The sequence below is a fragment of the Dermochelys coriacea genome, chromosome 1 (genome assembly GCF_009764565.3).
Source record: "Dermochelys coriacea isolate rDerCor1 chromosome 1, rDerCor1.pri.v4, whole genome shotgun sequence".
In the NCBI taxonomy this organism is placed as follows: domain Eukaryota; kingdom Metazoa; phylum Chordata; order Testudines; family Dermochelyidae; genus Dermochelys; species Dermochelys coriacea.
The window spans coordinates 115153155-115174303 of NC_050068.2; the positions used below are offsets into that span (position 1 = coordinate 115153155).

The 21149-nt window shown below is 39.6% G+C and overlaps 3 protein-coding genes across 5 annotated transcripts in view; 2 read left to right on the forward strand and 1 right to left on the reverse strand.

The window, feature by feature from the left end:
• The window catches only part of FHL2 (four and a half LIM domains 2), a 74002-nt gene extending 72000 nt beyond the window's left edge, over window positions 1-2002 (forward strand). Inside the window, exon 6 of the mRNA XM_043511948.1 lies at window positions 1217-2002. Coding sequence (XP_043367883.1) covers window positions 1217-1245 — 29 coding nt within the window. The 3' untranslated portion in view covers window positions 1246-2002. The remainder of the gene's footprint in view (window positions 1-1216) is intronic.
• On the reverse strand, window positions 1713-17232 carry C1H2orf49 (chromosome 1 C2orf49 homolog). Of its 3 annotated transcripts, XM_043511705.1 has the most exons (6): window positions 17015-17151; window positions 15469-15635; window positions 13642-13723; window positions 13079-13143; window positions 10845-11214; window positions 1713-3353 (listed from the first exon to the last, which is right to left on the reverse strand). In XM_043511705.1, the coding sequence occupies exons 1-6, from the start codon at window positions 17123-17125 to the stop codon at window positions 3297-3299; spliced, it is 852 nt and encodes a 283-aa protein (XP_043367640.1). In that variant the 5' UTR covers window positions 17126-17151; the 3' UTR covers window positions 1713-3296. The 3 variants fall into 3 exon arrangements, with proteins under 3 accessions (XP_043367640.1, XP_038241955.1, XP_043367669.1); XM_038386027.2 differs by lacking the exons at window positions 13079-13143; window positions 13642-13723 and having other exon boundaries at window positions 17015-17232; XM_043511734.1 differs by lacking the exons at window positions 13079-13143; window positions 13642-13723 and having other exon boundaries at window positions 1713-4217.
• Window positions 8736-9309, forward strand: LOC122457709 (coiled-coil-helix-coiled-coil-helix domain-containing protein 1-like). The gene is given in 2 exon segments (XM_043503669.1): window positions 8736-9251; window positions 9254-9309. Coding segments are annotated over 2 exon segments (327 nt in total). The 5' UTR covers window positions 8736-8980.
• Window positions 17233-21149: the final 3917 nt, after the last annotated feature.

A 21149-nucleotide genomic window follows, 5' to 3' on the forward strand; every position in this document is an offset into this window, starting at 1 on the left:
CCCTCTGGACTCAACAAACAACAACAAATCTTTAAGTAAATATGACCTCTTATCACAGAACCATAGAGACGCAAGGAATGTATACTTGAACAAATAGCTCTTTAGAAGAAATATACCAATGACATATATAGAGCTGGGTATTTGGTCAGATATTTGTTGATCACTTTCATTCTTTAAGCTATTTTAAATATTGCAATGCTTAGTAAGAGATCCATATACCCGATAATAAAATTGTTAAAAATTTTGAAAATGACACTAATATGAAAAAAGTTATTTAACGGTCTTGCCAATTTACTCCTTTTAATGTAATATGTTTGAAAATGTATGCATCTCAAATAGTTGGAAAACATCAACCTTTCAAATAATTTCCTAAACTGCATAATCTTTCTTTCAAGAACAAAATTTATATTCAAGGAGCTCTAATTAGGGAATAGCTAGAAAGTGTGCCTTACATGGACAAAGTCACCGCTATCATGATCTGTTTATAAAAGGTGTCACAGGTATTGTATGCAAACTGGTAACATGCTGATCATTAATATTATTGCATGATGCATGGATGGGTAGTGTATAAAGAATTATAGTATGTGCTGGAAATATATTTTTAAAATGTGTTTTGCAAGCAGTGCATAAGCTCAACCAGTCCTAGACAAATGAGTATTGTTTCACCTGCTTGACTATGTTGTGACTCCAATGTAAATGGAGCAAGGTCAGACCAAAAACAATGGAAGTACATCTACATACAAGATAAATAAAGCCATCAAAATAGCATGTGAGGGAGATGAGCATTTAACTATCACAACTGGAGATGGAGGCTGTACCTCTAGGCTCCTGAACAGACAATGGACTTTGGGAAACATAAGCAGAAACAGAAAGCCATTTTGGCATCCATCACCTGAGACACAAGAAGCCAGAGCTCTTGAAATCCGAGAAATCTGATCCCTTCAGCTAAGAAGGCTGATGTCTCTGCAAACTGGCTATAGGTGGGAAATCTGCTTAGACAAAGACTAACTTTCTGAAGTTGTTTTAGTCACTAGAAAGCGTGTTTTGTTTGTAATCTACCTTTCGTATCTCCAACTCTTGCTTGAAATCATTCAAACATATGCTCTTTGTTAATAAACTTATTGTTTTGTTACAAAACTCTCAGTGCTGTTATACTGAAGAGAATAGTCTTAAAATAGCTGAAAACTTACAAATGTGTGCTCTGTCTTTTTGGCAGCAAACTTAACTTCTGTGAGCGTCTATTGAGAGGGACTCAACACTGCAAAAGGACATCTCCAGGGAACTTGGGTTCAATGATGGTTACCTTCAATGCAAGGTTTGGACTGGCAGAGTCCTAAAGCATTTGTTGGCAAGGCAGGTGTGTTAAGCTTGTCAAGCTGATGTGTCAGGGAGCTGAAACAGCTCAGCAGCAGCAAAGTTCACCCTTCCTGAGGCAGAGTGGTAACATGGTGGCTCACAATTCCGGTTGTCCTGAGTAAGATGTCACAATAATTATTGTGACAGGTGTTCTAAAATTAAGTTAGGTTTATGGGATGATTTAGTAAAAAATGGTGTAACATTTACCAAAATTACAACTGCAATATTGCAAACACTTATGCACATACTTAACTTTAAGGAGTAGTCTCAGTGACTTTGAATACACTTCCACATCACTATTTCAATTAAACAGGTTTAATTACATTACAAAATAAATCTACACTACCGAAAAGATTACTTTTAAATCAGTTTATTTAAATAAGATAAAACTACTTAAAAGACCACTCTTTACATACAAAATGTACATTAACATGTGAAACTTTTCTGTACTGAAGTATAAAACCTGCACACAGGTTTTAGTGTTTAGTAAAAGGAAACGAGCACACAATATTTAAAAAACACACACCATTCTTACTATTTTACAGCATTCAGAAGTGCCTTTGATTCCACAATAATGAATGGGAAACTCCCGTCTCAGCCATATCTGATGTAGACCACTGTTCATATTATCAATACATATACATTTTAAAAAATTCTAAGTAAGCTTTCAGATCGCTGCTGACAGCGTTTTCAACTGGCTCATAAAGCCAGAACAAGGATTTCTTCATGTTTAAATTCAGTGGTGAAAGGCTTTCATATGGGAGGAACACAGATTTCAAATTAGTTTTTGTATATAGAAGCTTTACTATTTACCACATACACTCAAAGTAGGTGCAGGATCAGGCCCACTTAACCACCAAAATCAAAAATACAAAAAAATTACAAAATAGTTGTGCCATTGATTCTAATGAACACAGGACCAGATCCAGTGTGTTACACCACACAAGTAAAAATCTAAATGGAATCCACTGGGATTCAAAGAAAAACCGAAGATATTATTTTAAAACTATCACAGGTATTAAAGAGGCAAGACATTGTTAAGAGTACACTATCCTAACTCACTGCAGTGATTGTTACCTCTTTATGTGTTGATGAGAGGAGAGTGTTGGCCCGCATTCTAGGATTTCCCACTTTATTTTAACAAGCATTATAATAACGGGGATAACAAAAGAAATGTGTTGCACACATGCATACAGAAGTGTGTATATAAGAGCATGGCACTAATCCATTCATTATTTTTTCCTCAGATTCATACTGAATATAGATTCTAATAATGTGCTTCCATGTGCATTTTTTTAATCTCCAATGACTATAGAAGCTTCAATTTGAAGCACGGATGTTATATAGTTCATCTGTTATTACCAACTTAACCTGTATTTTAAAATGTAATACAAATACAATTCTGTAGTTTTGTTCTGTATAACAAAAATAATTTTTTCTCTAGAATAAAACCTGTCAATCCGATGATTTTATACTATATTGTTTAAGTAACTATCTTCTGGAACCCAAAAAGGGTTTGGATGCACAATCTTTCATACCACCTGGAACCTCAACAATTGTGTTGGGTATTTAGCCAGGACATGACCTACTAAACTGAATTTAGCTGTATAGCATAAAAACAATTTTTAAGCCCACAAAGGTGTTTTGTAGAGACACGTAGGAGATGAACTACAGTATAATTGAAAATTCAAAAGCAGGTTTTTTTAGTATCTTGTAATACCACCACCTTTGGAAGGGGAAGTGAAACCACTCTCAATGCAAGAAGGTAGACACTTCTAAGGTGATTGGTGAGACTATGATTCCAGCTTTATATTAGGGAGCTTTCAAACTTAAGAAAACTCCACAACAATATGAATCCCTGTATAGTTTAAAGAGAAATGTACTTCAACTGTTCTGAACTACAGGAATGATATATTTACATTTCCAGGACCTCCACTAATTCATGGCCATGTTACATGCTGGATTTTCTTCTTTGCTTCTGTAGGTTTTAGGTCATTCTGGAATAGAAGAAAGTACACAACTAATATTAGATGTGCTGCACTAGACAGTATTTAGTAGTTATTGTACAACATCCAGAGAGGGTTAGCTGAGAACTTTAGCACTATATGCACCATTATAGTAACTTTCTAATGCCATCTTCTGGAGGACATTAAAATGTCAGGCTTACCCAGAAAGTAAAAAGGAAGTAGAACTATAAAGGCTGATAAATTTAACCTCTTGCAAACTCATCCATTTTTTGTGGTGGTGAGCAGATTTACCAAAAGTATCCCTCTCACTTTGAAAACATGAGTAATTTAGAAATACATCCATATAAGAATTTTAAACTAAAGTCTGATCCATGAAGAATGTTTTAAAGCAAATATAGGAATATCTGCTCTTAAAAGTTTATTATTAAATCTATTTTTTAAAAATTAAAGAATTTTAAAAATGCTCTGTTCTAAAAACAATTAAAAGACTACTTGCGTAAAACTGCTGAAAAATTACAACTACAGAAAAACAGGTATTTCTTTACACTACCATGTATAAATGAGGAACCCATTGCTTTAGCCTCTCTGTGCACTTGCAAATTTAAAAATAAAAAAATTCATAAGAATTGGCAGCAAACAGACAACCTCCAAATCAATCTCCAACAGTCATCAAAAATAAGAAGGAACTATGAAACAGTCTTCAGTTGGTTAGACAGGCAAACACCTGGATAAACAGATGGACTTTCAGGGTATGGTGCAAAGTCCAACTAGCTCTGGCAGACCCAACAGGGGAGCAGCATCCAGACTCACGTAGAGTTCAACACAGACGCTGACACCAAACTTTGAGAATGCAAATCTGGATGTTGCGAGCAGTAATTCAGCTGATCTCAGCCACTGGGAAGTTGCAAAGAGAGATGGTCTTTAAGGTAATCAGACACTTTACAAATTAACACCAACACCATGAATGGTTCTTAAACAAGTAGCAGCATGCCTGAAATGGCCAGCACCAATATGCAAGGTGTCTGCTGGGTTTCATACTAGTGGAACCATTGGCCACTTTAAGTCTCACCAAGGACCAACGTTAAAAACCGTTTTGCTAGTTTAATGCTGCACAGTAACATTCCCAACTGCAGCGTCTCTCGTATGTTGAAAATTCTTTACTACCTTATGTACATAGTTTTCTTTAATTATGGAAAAAAATCTGCTCATGACCAACAACCTGTGCACCAAATTTCAGCAAAACAGGAAGTCATTTATTCTGATACACCCCTCTTAAATTCATCAGTTAAGATATCTTCCATTTATATACCATCCTTCAAATATGCCCACAAGAATCACTTCCAATACAACCAACACTACAAAAGCGTTTAGGACAGGAAGCATACAGTATTACCAAATTAAAATTGCATGAGGAATTTGGGCTGTATTGACAGATTTTTAAATAAATGTCTGGAACATGGTAATTCAGGCAACACTAACTCCTATTTTATACTTTTCTTCTAGGAACTCTGAAGCCATTGGTTAATTAATAGTGAAGTTAAATTAAACCATTTGCTCATTCATTACAGCCCGATTCAGCAAGATACTTAAACATATACGTAACTTTAAGCATGAGTATTCACACTGACACCTCATGCTTAAATTTAAGCGCATGCTTAACTATCTTGCTAAACTGGGGCCTAAATTTATGTTAGACTACAAAACAATCTAGGCTGCAGTAAAGATTTTGATTTCAAGAATGTCAATAGTAATCAAATTTGAACATGAATTTATTTAAATTAGGGCTGCTAAGTGATTTAAAAAAATTGCAATTAATTGCACTGTTTAACAATAGACTACTTATTTAAATATTTTTGGATGTTCTCTACATTTTCAAATATATTGATTTCAGTTACAACACAGAACACAAAGTGTACAATGCTCACTTCATATTTTTGATTACAAATATTTGTGCTATAAAAACAAAAAGATAATTTTTCAATTCATTTCATACAAGTACTGTAATACAAACTCTATCATGAAAGTTAATTCTACATTTTTAAGTTGATATACAAAAAAACTGCATTCAAAAACAAAACAATGTAAAATTTTAGAGCCTACAAGTCCACTCAGTCCTACTTGTTCAGTCACTCAGATAAACAAGTTTGTTTACGTTTGCAGAAGATAATGCTGCCCGCTTCTTGTTTACAATGTCACCTGAAAGTGAGAACAGGTGTTCACATGGCACTGTTGTAGCCAGCGCTGCAAGATTTTTACATGCCAGATGCACTAAAGATTCATATGTCCCTTCATGCTTCAACCACTGTTCTAGAGGATATGCATGCGTGCTAATGAGGGGTTCTGCTTGATAACGATTTAAAGCAGTGCAGACCGATGCATGCTCACTTTCATCATCTGAGTCAGATGCCACCAGCAGAAGGTTGATTTTATTTTCTGGTGGTTTGGATCCTGTAGTTTTCACATCAGAGTGTTGCTCTTTTAAGACTTCTGAAAGCATGCTCCACACCTTGTCCTTCTCATATTTTGGAAGGCACTTCAGATTCTTCAAGCTTCATTCTAGTACTGTAGCTATCTTTAGAAATCTCACATTGGTACCTTCTGTGTTCTGTCAAATCTGCAGCGAAAGAGTTCTTAAAATGAACAACATGTGTTGGTCATCATCCGAGACTGCTATAACATGAAATATATGGCATAATGCAGGTAAATCTGAGCAGGAGACATACTATTCTCCCTAAAGGAGTTCAGTCACAAATTTAATTAATGAATTATTATTATTATTTTTTTTTTAAAACAAGCGTCATCAGCATGGAAGCATGTCCTCTGGAATGATGGCCGAAGCATGAAGGGGCATTTGAATGTTTAGCATATCTGGCATGTAAATACTTTGCGATGCTGGCTACAAAAGTGCCAGGTGAATGCCTGTTCTCACTTTCAGGTGACATTGTAAATAAGAAGGTAGCAGCATTATCTCACTTAAATGTAAACAAACTTGTTTGTCTTAGAGATTGGCTGAACAAGAAGTCAGATTAAGTGGACTTGTAGGCACTGAAGTTTTGCATTGTTTGTTTTTGAGTGCAGTTATGTAACCAAAAAAAAATTCTACATTTGTAAGTTGCACTTTCATGATAAAGAGATTGCATTATGGTATCGTATGAGGTGAACTGAAAAATACTATTTCTTTTATCATTTTTACAGTGCAAATATTTGTAATAAAAGTATTATAAAGTGAGCACTGTACACTTTGTATTCTGTGTTGTAACTGAAATCAATATATTTAAAAATGTAGAAAAACATCCGAAAATATTTAATACATTCAATTGTTTAACAATGCAATTAAAACTGTGATTAATTTTGAGTTAATCACGTGAGTTAACTGTAATTAATGGACAGTTCTATTAAATATTTAATAAGTGAACAAAACCTGTACCATACAGCACCTTTGTGCAGTGAACCAAACAAATTCAAAACCCTATTTCAGTTTTAACTAAAAGATCTCTAAAGGACACTGTAGTAGTTTAGTGATGTTTTCAGTAGGTGGTACTCTTCCTGCTGGGTCAGTATTGATCTAGTGCTTCAGCATGGCTTTGACATGTTGCTGGAAGAGCTGCCTTTGAGATTAAGCATACAAATGAGTACCTGAGCACTCAGAAATTCCATGGCATTCTCCACAGAAATCAACTTCCCCATCTGTAAAACGGAGATGCCCTATTCTATTTGACCTCCTTTGAGAAAGTTTTTAAAAAAGTGGATGAAAATTGCTATAAGGCTAGGTCTGTGCTCCGAGTTGGCGGTGAGATTCTTAGCACAAGGAGACAGTCACGCTAATTCTGAACGACTTAATATGCTAAAAATAGAATGTAGCCACAGCAGCGTCAGACCACAGGCTCGTACTTGGGGCAACTAGCTCCTTTCACTCAGCTACATTCTGTTTTTAGTGTGCTGGCTCAATCAGACCTAATGTATGTCTCCTCAAACTGGGAATCACACACCCAGACTGAAAAGTAAACACATATCGCTGAGAGATAAGCATTATTTAAGAGTAGAGAAGTGACATCCTGAAACCATTTTAACTCAGTAATTACATTCTGCCTACCTAAATTCCTTCTGCAGTTCAAATTTGAGAAGATATTTTTTCATTCCTTCCCTGAACTCCTGTGAAACAATGCTGTTTCACCCAAATGTAGCCACATTACAGTGGAAAGTAATCCTTTGATGTTAGCCAATATCCCTGTATATTGGATTTAAAATTAGGTTCTTTGGGGATAAAAGTTACATAAGCTATACCTACCTCACAGTAGCGCACTAAGAAATAGATGTAAAGTACTATTTTCATTCTAGCTTCTGCCCTTTGTGCTTCACTGCATCAGTTCTCAAAGATTCTAATGACCTCTTTTCAATCAATGCTTAGAACCAGCACTCCATCCTCTTCTACCTGTTGGTTGCCTTCAGCACTGTTCCCTATGCTTATCTTCTCAAGATCGTGCCCTCCCTCGGTTCTCGGGACTGCATCTTCTCCTGGTTCTTCTTCTACCTCTCTAGTCACTCCTTCAGTGTGTTATTTGGAGGATCCTCCTTATCCACTCTCAAATTTTCTGTGGGGGTTTCACAGGGTCCCATCTGTGGTCCCTTCCTCTTCTTCCTTTATACCTTGTCCTTCGGTAAGCTTATCTGCATACAAATTCAACTAGTATCTCTCTCTATGCTTACAACTCTCATATCTGCCCCGCCACTCCCATCCAAACTTAACTTCTTGGTCTTTTCCTTCTCAAACCCTCCCGACATCCTCCTTCCCCCAATCACTGTGGACAATATCACCCTCTTCCCCATCACTTAATCCTTGTAACCTGGGTATTATCTTAGGTATTGCTTTCTCTAGGTCCTCACATCTTGCCAATTCTTACTGCATAAGATCTCTAAAAATATGGACTCTTCTCCATCCACACAGCTATAACTCTCATCCGGACCCTCAATGTGTGTCTTGATTCCTGCAACATCCTTTTCTCCAGCCTTGAGTGGCCTTTTATCTTGCCCCACTCACAGCCACTCAAAATGCTGCTGCGAAGATCACTTCCTCAGCTTGTCATTTGAAACCTCTCTTTGTATTGTTCCACTGGGTCCTACTTCTCCAGTGCATCAAACATGAAAGTGAAGACTTAGTTCAATCCTGTTTCCCAACCTACCTATCATCTCTCATATGCTATCGCAATGCTAACTCCTGCCTCTGCTCTGCCAATGACACCAGCCTTCATTGCCCCCTTGTTAAGTTTTCAAGCACCTTCATGCTTTCCCATGCTGCTCCTCATGCATGAGGACCTGCCCAACAACATCCATAAAGCCACCCCATCGTACTCCTTCAAATCCCTTCTTTTTTGGTGTGGTGCTGTTACCCTGGAATTGAGGGGTATGTTACATCAGAATTTGATCAAACTAATTGCAGCCATAGTGTGTGCATTCAGTCACCATGAATTAATAAAACAGAATACCACATAGTTAAGGGTTAATTTGGACAAGGAGGGCTTTTGAGGCAAGGTCAAATACTAGCTGCAGGCTTGCAGCTTCTGCTAATCAGAATAGGAGGGGAGAAAAGATTCAACAAACTCGGAACGGGGGTCACGTGGGACCAGGCGTCTGTCACTTTATGGCCCGTCGCGAGGACCATGGCATCACCTGTGTACCTGGCCTGGCTCGGGTGCTTGGTCATGGGGCAGCTGAGGTGGGCCCCCACCATGTGCCCCGCCCGCCCCCTGGTGCTGGCCAACCAGGTGACAAACCACTGCCTGTGCCTGGGAGAGGCAAAGTGTACTACAGAGATGTCATTACTGATGGCTTGCTGGAAGCAGAATGAATTCAGCAATGCAGCTTGTGCCAAGGAGATCCAGACATTCTATGGACTGTGTGGCAAAGAGATGCGGAGAACAAGGAAAAACTTAAACAGGAGTCCCTGGGCCAGATGGGAAACTTATCTCCCAAGACAGTGAACTACTGAGAAGGTTCCCTAATAGCACAGATGATTTTTAAAGGAAGACTTGCTTTCCCAAGTAACTGGAGACCAGTAGCTGAAGCTGGTATCATCTTTGGAGAAGTAGCAGCGATCAGCGAGCATTTGCGGCTGTCAGCATTCCTCAGGAGTTCTTGACTTGAACATTTCTTTGGGGGTGGGGCCACTTTCTCCATTAGCTGAGACTGTTCTATGGGGTCACAGGGTCTTGTGATAACAGGTTGGATGTTTGCTAAGTGTTACTCAATCAGACACAATGTGATCTTGAGTCTGGCTTCATTGTGAAATAAAGCCTTCTAAGGAGTGAAATAAAATAAATAAAAAAATAAATAAGACAAAAAATAGGTGGATGGAGACTGAGCTTGGGTGCCTTTGGTATAGAAACTTATTATGGCTAAGATTGCTAGGAATGTTTTGTTGATAACTAGTTGACTGAAGTAATGACCCATTGGGGGTTGCTACGAGATATGGTTCTGTAAAAATTTAGTGATAAAAGACACTAGATAATAGACCGTATTTTGGAGCAGTTTGCTGAAGCTGTCATGAGAGACTTTTTCCTGATACCATACTCCCCGGCACAGAAGCAAGCAGCCATTGCTGACCTGCAGCTAATTACTCACTACCATTTCAGATTCTAGGTAATTTTGGATGTCCTAAACTTATTGCACATGTGTGTGTGCGCGCGCACTTAAATCTAATAAACAGTAGTTTTAGATAAGAGCACGCTTCCTTGTATCAATCCTTCATCAGATGGAAGCATTGTGTTCCCATTGATTTATTCCTAAAACCAACCGGAGTGAAAGTTAATCCACAGCTTTGGATTCTGAAAGCCTTGGGTAACAATGCCTAGAAAAGCAACTTGATAACAGTAGACAGCTGATGTGCTGATAGACCATACTCCGACCAGTATTATCTCATTGTTGCCTTGTGCTCATTCATCTAATCACCTGTTCTCATGTCTTGTACTTAGACTGTAAGATCTTTGGGACGAGGATCATTTTTTGTTTTGTTTCGTTCGAAAGGTACCCAGACAATGGGATCCTGGCCCATGACTGGGACTCCTAGGTGATTCTGCAATGCTAGTTATTAATATGAGTGATGAGTGCTAAAGAATTACAATTTTACTTGCAGGGCAGTCTAATGGATAAGATATAGGACAGGGAATCAAGAGACCAGAGTTTGAATCCCAGCTCTTCTGCGACTTTAGGCAAGTCACTTCATCTCTCTGTGCCTCTGTTTACTTTCCCACCTTTTGTCCGTTTGGTCTCTTTACACTATAAACTTTTCAGGGGACTGACCGTCTCTTCCTATGTGTTTGCATACTACCAACCTGTACTACTGTAGTATGTACTACAGTAATGCGTATACCAAATTATATAAAATGACTTTCAAATAAAACTAAAATATAACAGTTATAACGTTATAAAGGATTCTCAATAAAGGGATCCGAGGACCTACCTGCTCCTTCATATGCTCAAGGAAAAGATTTGCAAAAAACTAGACAGTGGTGTGAACATACATACCGCTGATTCAGATTCTTCTTTTGGAGCTGCTCTCTTTAATTTCACGACAGCAGCTCCTGCTACTGGGGTCAAAGGTGGCAATTTCAGATTAGCCAATATGCTATTAGTCACTGGAACACTGTTCTGTTTAGCCTTATTCTTCCTAGTTTCCAGTTTAGCCGCCTGCGATAAACTGGAGGCTGAAATGTATGCTGAGGCATTTGAAGGAACAGATAATCTCCTAAAAGTATCGGCAGTGATTCCAGCTGGAGGAGGTTTTAGGCGATCAGTAGCTCCGTTTTCCGTCTTTTTCACTTTTATACTTGTACTTGTTGAACTGCCATCAAATACAATTAGTGGCCGTTTCCGTAAGCCTTCCACAGTTGTAACACTGAAAATACAAGTTTTAAAGTTCTCAGAAATACAAGCTAGATCATCAAGAGTTCAATTAGTAACTCAAGATATAAGCAATGTAAACAGACAATTCAAAAAATTAATGTAGCCCAACCTGGCAATATTTGTCAGTCGTTTTCCTTAAACTGTTTTACTCGTTCCAATTTAAATTAAAGCAAATGCTTCAAAAAAATATCAAGCTACCCTATTTAAACTCATTCCAAACAATACCACTGTCAAATTTAGCAGAGCCTTAATATTGCTGTTTACAGTTATTTTAGGATTCGACTGTATCAAAAGAGATACAAGTTATTCCAGATATAAGGCAACTATCTGAGGAGCTATGAATTGCCTTCTTCGTCTAAGTTGAGATTCAGTTTCAATTTGAAATTTTATAAAAATCACTGCTAACATCTGCATTTATTCATGATTCTTACGGTGAGAAAGCCCAAATGGGGGCTAGACAGACAATTAGTGAAAATATTTAGCAAAAAAACCCAACCCCTATTACTGAAATAAATTGTTCCTGAGGCAAAATAGCTGGCCTAATTTATTTTTTGTTGGAATTGCTCATGCTTTTGAATCTACATGCAATAAAATCTGGCTAATTAAAAATATTTTATTTATAAATAGAGGAACACTGTCAAATTGTGTATATCCAAAAGATAATTCAAAAGGCAAACAAACAGCATACGTGGCAAAAAAGTTAACATACGAGTTTAGCATAACTGTCCTTTTACGCACACTGAGGTAAGGACTAAAAGCATTCTAAACCTCAGGGACATAGATAAGAATCACCACGAAACCTGAATATCTGTAAATTAATTACTAGATTCCAGCATCAACCATTCAATTTGCTGATTTTTCATTTGTGAAAATACCTTATATTTGTGATGCATTTCATAGAATTGTTCAAATAAAGTGTTACTTTATAACATAAGTATCACTGAGGTGGCTATACACGAGTTTAGAGATGTATGGTTATTTAAATGTAAATAAGAACAAATATTCTTTATATACAATCATGTTTAATACCCAGGTCATGACACCCATCTGATTCAATTACATCATTAGAACAGCCCCTAAACATGAAGTTGCTGATAGCTTTTAAATGTAAAAATAAACAAAATTCCAGAGATCTGCTGTGTGATGATTGCACTTACCGTTTCTTTAAAAATGAAAGGAACAACAGCTGAACAGTGCACATGCATCCATGCTCACAGGACAACATTAACTGACCGTGCATCGAAGCTGGCCATCAGATTTACCCTTCATTATACAGCAATTGTGTTTAATGATTCCATTAATTTAACACTTAAATGAGCAAAATACTTAAAGAGCCTAATAAAAGAAACCTACCCACACAAATGGAGAGTTAATCTCTACCACTCACTTTGGATTTTTCTTTGCAACTTTTATTCCTGACAACAGCACCCTAATCTTGAATGCCCTCCATAACAGTTATCTTCAATGTCCACCCCCAATAAACCACTATACAAAGTTATAGTATCTGTTTCAGTCTCTTTCCTTAACATGCTTAAAGATGTAGCAGATATTCCTTAGTTAAGGATTGCTCTTTAAGTACTCCATGTTGTGGATACTGACACTCAGAAGCTACATATATGTTTAGGTAGGATATTTGGTATTTATTATTGTGGAGATCACTCATTGTATTTTTGAAGAGTAACAGCACCTTTGTTATCACAAATGACAGAGTGATCTCTTATTTATAAGATATTCCTAAAGAAGCCACTAAAGCAGGGAACTTTTTCTGGGCAAGCAGGGAACTCTCTGTTTCTGCAGAATTTCAGTTTCCACTCAAAAACAATTCAATGTGTAATCTTTAAAGTTGTGAAGATTACCTGCTGAATGTGAACAAAATGCAAACTGATGTAGTGTTGTCTTCCTGAGCCTGCAGACAGCTATCCTGAAACAACAGAGAGGTATAAACTGTCTAAGGCCCAACTCCGAGCCCCAGCACACAGTCTAAACAGTTGTGCTGTGCTCTGGGGAGTTCATCAAGGTCTGGTAGGATGAGGCAAGAATCCTTCCCTCCAAGCTCCACAGCAGGCAAAGCTGCTCTTTAGCAGCAATTCAGCTTTATCACTGAAGCAGCTTCCATACTGTGTTACGGGGTATAGCTGGTAGATTGATCCCCCCACACTCACAAAACCCTTCTTCACAGCAACACTCAGGCAGCCTGGTGGAGTTGAACTCTACAGCACACGGAGGACGGTTATGAAGCTCTCCAAATTCTGCTCCATCTCATGCAGAGTAGAACCATATTGGTTCTACTGCAAGGTCATCAACAGCCATGGAGGAGGGGACAGTAGACACTCCTAAAAGTGTGTGAACTACTTTGATTTATCTCACTAGGGTGTTACAATAACTGAAGTTTCTCCATGTTCATTTTAGTTTTACTTACCAAAACTGCTCTAAAACTAGAACTTTCAAAAGCCTTCAGCAGCCTGTCTCCTACCCTCTCCACACTGTGTGCATCATGAATGCTGGCAGTAAAAAGATAACCCAATAAAACACTCGCCAGACAAAATTATTTTTAACCGTTGAACATGAACAGAAGGTTAATTGCTGAAAAGTCTTGAAGTTGCCTAATAGTGGCTAATCAGTAGGAAGCACCTAAACAGTAACTGGCACTTTCAACATACAATATATTAAACACCAATAAAATAACCATAACAGTGCAACCCTTACTAAAAACAGAGTGGCTCTCTAAATGGGCCTATTTCTATTCTTTGGTCTTGATATATTTATTACTTTTTATTATAAAAAGCGTTTAACTCTAAACGAGTTTTATTTGTACCATCATAATTATTTCTAATGCGCGAACTCAAACTCTGTTCACATACGAGATCTATATATAGTGGTAAAATTGGGTACAGGAATTCTTAAAAAAATGTAGGTTTCTTGGTGTGCTCATCTGCATGCCTGTACCAAAAACTCAATTCCTGTTCAGCTGTTTCAAAACACTGTTGATGTATGAGATCAGTTATTGCATGCTTATGTCTACTCACTGGCTGAAATACTGCAGTGCGTGAATACAGACAGTTTCTTTATAAATACATCTGTTGCATTCACACAAAGCTGTCAGAAACTGAGGCCCTGAACCTTTAATGTGAAGCAGAGGGAAGCTCTTTAAAAAAAAAAAAACAAAAACAAAAACAAACCACCACAGGAATTTGGCATGGGTATAGAGATCTGCCCATGATCATCATATTACAGAATTAAGACCACAGTGTGGAACTGAAATATAAATAAAATAAAATTTTCAGACCACTTTATTTTCTAATCAAAGTTCAGTTTAAGACCTTATACAAGAGAAGAGCTATTTAACTCAAAAAGTGGTCTTGAATTAGGTACAAACACACTCACTTTTGTTGCAGACTGGTGCCCAGAATCCTTCCTCAATTCCTAGCACATAAGCAAGCATAAATTACTATGGCCTGGTCTAAGTTTAAAAATTTGGTCAACACAGCTACATTAGTCAGGGGGTATGAAAAATCCACACCCTTGACTGATGTAACTATTTTGAACTAACCCCCAATGTATATGAAGCTACATCAATGAAATAATGCTTTTGTCAACGTAAATACCATTGCTCAGGGAAGTGGTAATCCTATGCAAATGGAAAAACCCCTTCCATCAAGTTTGCACCAATGCTACAGGGTTATGTCAGCACAGCTACAGCAACGTACCTACGTGAGTACAGTCTCTGTAAAGTAGACATACCCTATATCATTCACACTCACCCTATATCATTCACACTCAGTTGGTTAATTATATTATGACTGGATATTGATTTTTGAGATACACTAATAGTAACTAACAACTACAATTAGTAACAGTAATGTCAATAGTAACAATTACAAGTAATAATAGTAACTATTACTATTAACCATGACAAGTGCTAAGCTTTTCATCCCCATCTATCTCCATCTGTAAAATGAGATTAATGCTTACCTCCTTTGCAAGGTGCTTTGATATTTACTGATGAAAATCACTGTATAAAATCTAGGTATTATTATTATCGGCATTCTATTGCTACAATTGAACTTCTTCCGCTTCTGAGTCACCATTATGGTAATACAGTCTGAAATCTCACATACAGCATCCCCTGCAAGTGCTAGCAACATGTACAGAAATTGTAATTTACAGGTTTTATGAACTGAGTAGAAAATTAGGTTGATCCAAAATGTGCCAATGGCTATCCAGGAGTTACAAGCAATTGGATTACCTTTTATTCTCATTTTTTGTTTCATTTAGCTCCCTTTTCTTTTCCATCATTTTCCCCCATCTACTTTTGGGTAAGTCCCGCTGGGGCAATGGTATGGCATGTTGAACATAGAGATTAGTGAGGCCATCTTTGTCGATCTTTGCACTATTTTCAACTAGTATGTTCTTCTGTGGGAAAAAGAACATAGCCACTATTAACAGGAGAAACTTTCAAATGCAAATAACTTTAATGGCACTTCATTTTTTCAATAGTTAATTTAGCATAACTAACATTTTAAACAAGTAAATGAAACGTGATTTACAGAACATTGCTGATCATGAATACATTCTTTGGTGAGACTCCATGCAGGTATAAGGATGTACCTGCATGGACCAAACAGCAGGATCACAGCCCTTGTTAGCTCATCTAAAAAAAAAAAAACGGGTTTTAATAATTCTCAGCACACATTCTAGTTCAATTAAACTCAATGCCAAACATTTTAAATTATGAGAATTTCTCTGAATTACAAAAGGGATCAAGCCAACCTCATAATGGGTTTGCAACCTTATCTGCAGAGAAGCTACTACCTCTTCATAAAAATCACACAGAGGTGGTCTTTCAAGTCCCTAGATCTGGATTCTTGATTCCCCAGCTCCCAAAACACAAGCTTCTATCATCTGAGTGGAAGGCAGATCTCCATTAGCTATCTATAGTCAAATGCTGATTTTCTAAGATACAACCAACCAAGAGAATGAAACATACTCTCCCACACTCATGGGCCTTGAACCTGTAAACCATTATGCCTATAACTCTATATGTGAGAGCACATTAAAATTCAAGGTAACTACTGACAAAGGTAACATTTAACAAGCTAAGGGTAACGTACCCAATTCTAGTTCCACTAGATAAACCCTTGACTTGAACTGGAGAAGGGAGGTGAATTCAAACTGTCCGCAACAATGTACACCAATACATTTACTTAAAGTTACTTTCGGATCAGGGCATTTGAATAATGTAGGTTTAAAATAACCCAACAGTTTGACGAATTCCCTTCTAACTTCGTGCCAATGTTCTCTTACTTTCTGGCAAATCGGCCAGCTTTCAAGGGGAACAAGTTTTCTAAACCGAACCGACAATGCGTTGTTAAAATAAAGCTTTAAAATGGAAGCTGACTCCATCCTGGGGTGGAGGAGGCCAGCGCCTCTCCGGGGCCAGCCTGAGAGGTGAAAAGGCCGTTTCACAGGGAAGCGTCGATCCGCCTGAAACGGGCTCTCACAGTCACGGGCACAACCAGAGAAGGGGCACGAGCTCGGGGCCCGACTCCCGGCGGGGCGCGCTGGGTTACAGCGGCGACCCCCCCGCCTCCGAGCCCGGCTCGGGCTGGCAGGCGGCACGACCCGGGGCTGACGCGTTGCCGGGCCCGGGGGTCGCAGGGTTCCCGGCGAGGGGCTCGCAGCCCAGGCGGGGCTCTCCCGGCTCCGCTCTCCTGGCCCAGCGACCCCCCGGCGCTGCCGGGCGCCCCGCGGGCTCTCTGGGGCTCGGGGAGGGCCCCCCTCCCAGGCCGCACCTGCTCCAGGGTGAGCCGCAGGAACTCCTGCGACAGCAGCTCCGGGTGCAGCAACAGGTCCGGGTTCGCCCGCCCGCCGCCGCCGCCGCCGCCCTCCTCCCTTGCCGCCATTTTCCCGCGGCCGTTCCCACAATGCTGGGGGGGGGGGTGCTGCGTGAGCAGGAAGTGACGCAATACGCAGGGGGGGGGAAGAACGTCAAACCCAGGCCGGCGCCGGGAGACGCGCGTGAGCGAGCGTTACACGTTCCAATAAAGGCGGCTTCGGCCCGGGGGGCGGGGCTGCGCGCTCAGCTCGCCGCGCTCGCCGACCTCCCCCTCCCCCGCGCGCGCCGCTGGGGCGAAGCGCGTGGGGCTTGGTTAGAGCTGCGGACCGCTCCGCTGAGCTTCACTTGAGTCCCCCACGAGGCGCATCGGAGCAGTGATTGCTCTGCTGCCTCCTTGTAGGGTTTGCTGGCGGGGGTCTTGCGCTGTCCGCAGCCTTAATGCCTTGCAGCAGCAGCAGCAGCCCCCCTCCCTCTCCCCCGCCAGGGACAGGATCCTGCTGCCTACTTTAATTGCTATCTAGTAAAGTATTTAAGCACATTCTTAATTTGAAGCAGAGAGTCACAGAAGGGACTTAGCGATCACATTCAGCCCCCTGAGCGGAGTCAGGACGAAATAAATCCAAGTATCAGAGGGGTCGCTGTGTTAGTCTTATCCGTACACACAAAAAGAGAAGTCCAGGGGCACCTTAAAGACTGAAGAAGTGTTTTTTTACCCACGAAAGCTTATGACCAATAAATCTGTTAGTCGTTAAGGTGCCATTGGACTCTTCTAAGTAACTCTAGACCATTGTTGACAGGTGTTTGTACAATCTGGTCTTAAAATCGCCCAATGAAGGGGATTCCACAACCTCCTTTCGAAGTCTATTCTGGTGCTCAACTATCGTTACAGTTTTTAACAAATTCCTAATATCTAACTGTAACTGCAGTGCCTGGATGGGCCATATTGAGAATGCTACTTTCAGGGCATATTGCAAGGAATAGGGCAGACAATCCCCAAAACCGGTGATTTATTTTATAATTACTAGATTCACCAAGCCAGTAAGGAAACAGCTTGTCTAATACTACACTGATTAGTAAGGTTTCAGAGTAGCAGCCGTGTCAGTCTGTATTCACAAAAAGAAAAGGAGTACTTGTGGCACCTTAGAGACTAACAAGTACTCCTTTTCTTTTTACTGATTAGTAAGAAGCCAATTACAGTCCCCTTCAAGAATTCCAGCCCATGACTCCCATCTAGACTGCCAAATCTAATATAGTGAGGGGTTACTAAAAACCTGATTTATCATATGTAAGGTTCACCAATCCCAAAAGATTGGACACTTAGCCCAAGGCCAATATGAGTCTCAGATCTTACCCAATAATTATGCTGATGCCAATTCTTTAGTAACTAAAATTAAAGGTTTAATAATAAAAGGGAAAAAATGAGAGTTGCAAATGGTTAAAAGATCAATATACATACCAATATGTGTCAAGTCCTCAGGACAGTTTCATAGCAGAGATGGGGAGGCTGCTAATTTATAAAAGTCTTTCTGGATTCAAATCATAATCCAAAGGCAGCTTAGATGTAATGTCTGTTAAAATCTTTCCATGCATTTTCCAGGATATTCCAAATAATTATTTGGAAGATCTGCATCTTACGACTTATACTTTCCCTGTTCAAAGTTTAAGCAGACTAGAGATGGCAGGATCAGGCCCTTTATAGTTCTCTAGCAAGCTGAGAAGCCTCTTGTCAAAGCAAGACCTTCCCCCCAGAAAGAATAGGCAGTGCAGATTGTTGGTGGACCATTGCTTTCAAGCTAATTTTCTATTTCCTATGCATACACAAGTAAACTAGTTAGATTCATTCACATAAGGCAATCAGCCAGTACTTCATTATAGCATAGACAGTTAAGCTGAAGACAACGTAGATAATATTATAGTATCTTATATCTTCGATCTTAACTGAACCGTGTGCATGCATAATATAAGGCAACTAAGACATGAAAGGGAATTAGCATCTACAAGCTAATCTGGTTACATGGTTAAACTTCTAACAAGATATAGGTAAACAGACAAATACACCTAGCATCTACCCTTGATTTCTATTACTACAAATAAATGAGTTAATAATTGCTAATCTAATATATCTCTTTGAAATTCACACAAGTTGATTACATTTCAATGCCTTTTGTTAAATTATTATGGATCATCCCCAGGTTGGCTGGTTTGTCAGTAGACTAACCTAAATCTCCCTTGTTGCACATTACATTAATTCCTTCTTGTCCTACTTTCAGTGGTCATGGACAACAGCTGATCACCAAACTTTTTATAATAGCCTTTAGCATATATGAAGATTGTTATCATGTCTTCCCTCGGTCTTCTTTTTTCAAAACTAAACATGCCCAGTTTTTTACCATCACCTCATAGGTCAGATTTTCTAAACCTTTTATCATTTTTGTTACTCTTCTCTATACTTTCCAGTTTGGCCATATTTTTCTTAAAGTGTGGCACCCAGAACTGGACACAGTACTCTAGCTGAGGCCTCACCAGTGCAGAGCAGAGCAGGGCAGTTACTGCCCATGTCTTATATGCACCCCAGAATTATATTAGCCTTTTTGGCAACTGCATCACATTGTTGGCTCATATTCAATTTGTGATCTATTATAACCTCCTGATCCTTTTCAGAGTCATTATATTCATGTCATTCCATTGGCATTAGGGACATGCTTTACAGGATTAGGGCCAGACTGCTCAGCACCTTGTAAAATCAAGCTGAAAAAACATATTCTGAGACAGGATGGAGGGACATAGTTTGTGTGATCAATGCTACCCTACCATTTACCCTGGGTAAATATTTAATTTGAGTTTAAAGTCATGTTACAAACTACATAGGTACCACAGCAACAGGTATTTCTCTAATTCATTAAATAAGTACAACTCAGACCTTCCCTTCTACAAAAGCATTCTATACAAATGTGAACATTCTCTCTGAGACAATGTGAGTGAGGTAATATCTTTTGTGGGACCAGTCATAGCAGCCAGTAGAGAAGAGGAGAAGCTACGTTCCTCACAGCACCCTGCCCGTGGGGCCAGCTGAGGCACAGGATATTGGGGGGAGGGGGGCAAACAGAGCAGGGCACATGGGGCTACTGGGAGGTCACATTGACTGGGATTCAGAAGGGCTAGTTGGGGGGACAGACTGGGCCAGAGGCTCAATGGGAGTGGGAGTGCAGGGCCACATGGGGATGGGGTATGGTGGTGCAGGGACATGGGAGCAGAAGTGGCTAAATGGGAGTGCAGGGTCACGTAGGGATAGGGAGCAGAACCCTGGGGGATGGCTGAGTGGGGGTGTAGGGACACATGGGGAAAGGGCAGCTGAGTGGGGGTGTAGGGACACATGTAGGGACACATGAGCTATAAGAACATAAGAATGGCCATACTGGGTCAGACCAAAGGTCCATCCAGCCCAGTATCCTGTCTACTGACAGTGGCCAATACCAGGTGCCCCAGAGGGAGTGAACCTAAAAGATAATGATCAAGTGATCTCTCTCCTGCCATCCAGCTCCACCCTCTGACAAACAGACGCTTGGGACACCATTCCTTACCTATCCTGGCTAATTGCCATTAATGGACTTAACCTCAATGAATTTATCTAGTTCTCTTTTAAACCCTGTCCAAGCCTTCACAACCTCCTCAGGCAAGGAGTTCCACAGGTTGACTGTGCGCTGTGTGAAGAAGAACTTCCTTTTATTTGTTTTAAACCTGCTGCCCATTAATTTCATTTGGTGGCCCCTAGTTCTTGTGTTATGGGAACAAGTAAATAACTTTTCCTTATTCACTTTTTCCACACCACTCATGATTTTATGTACCTCTATCATATCCCCCCTTAGTCTCCCCTTTTCCAAGCCGATCTCTCTCCACATATGAGACCCATTCCAAACCCATAATCATTTTAGTTGCCCTTCTCTGAACATTTTCTAATACCAGTATATCTTTTTTGAGATGAAAAGACCACATCTGTATGCAGTATTCAAAATGTGGGCCTACTATGGATTTATATAAGGGCAATAAGATATTCTCCGTTTTATTCTCTATCCCGTTTTTAATGATTCCTA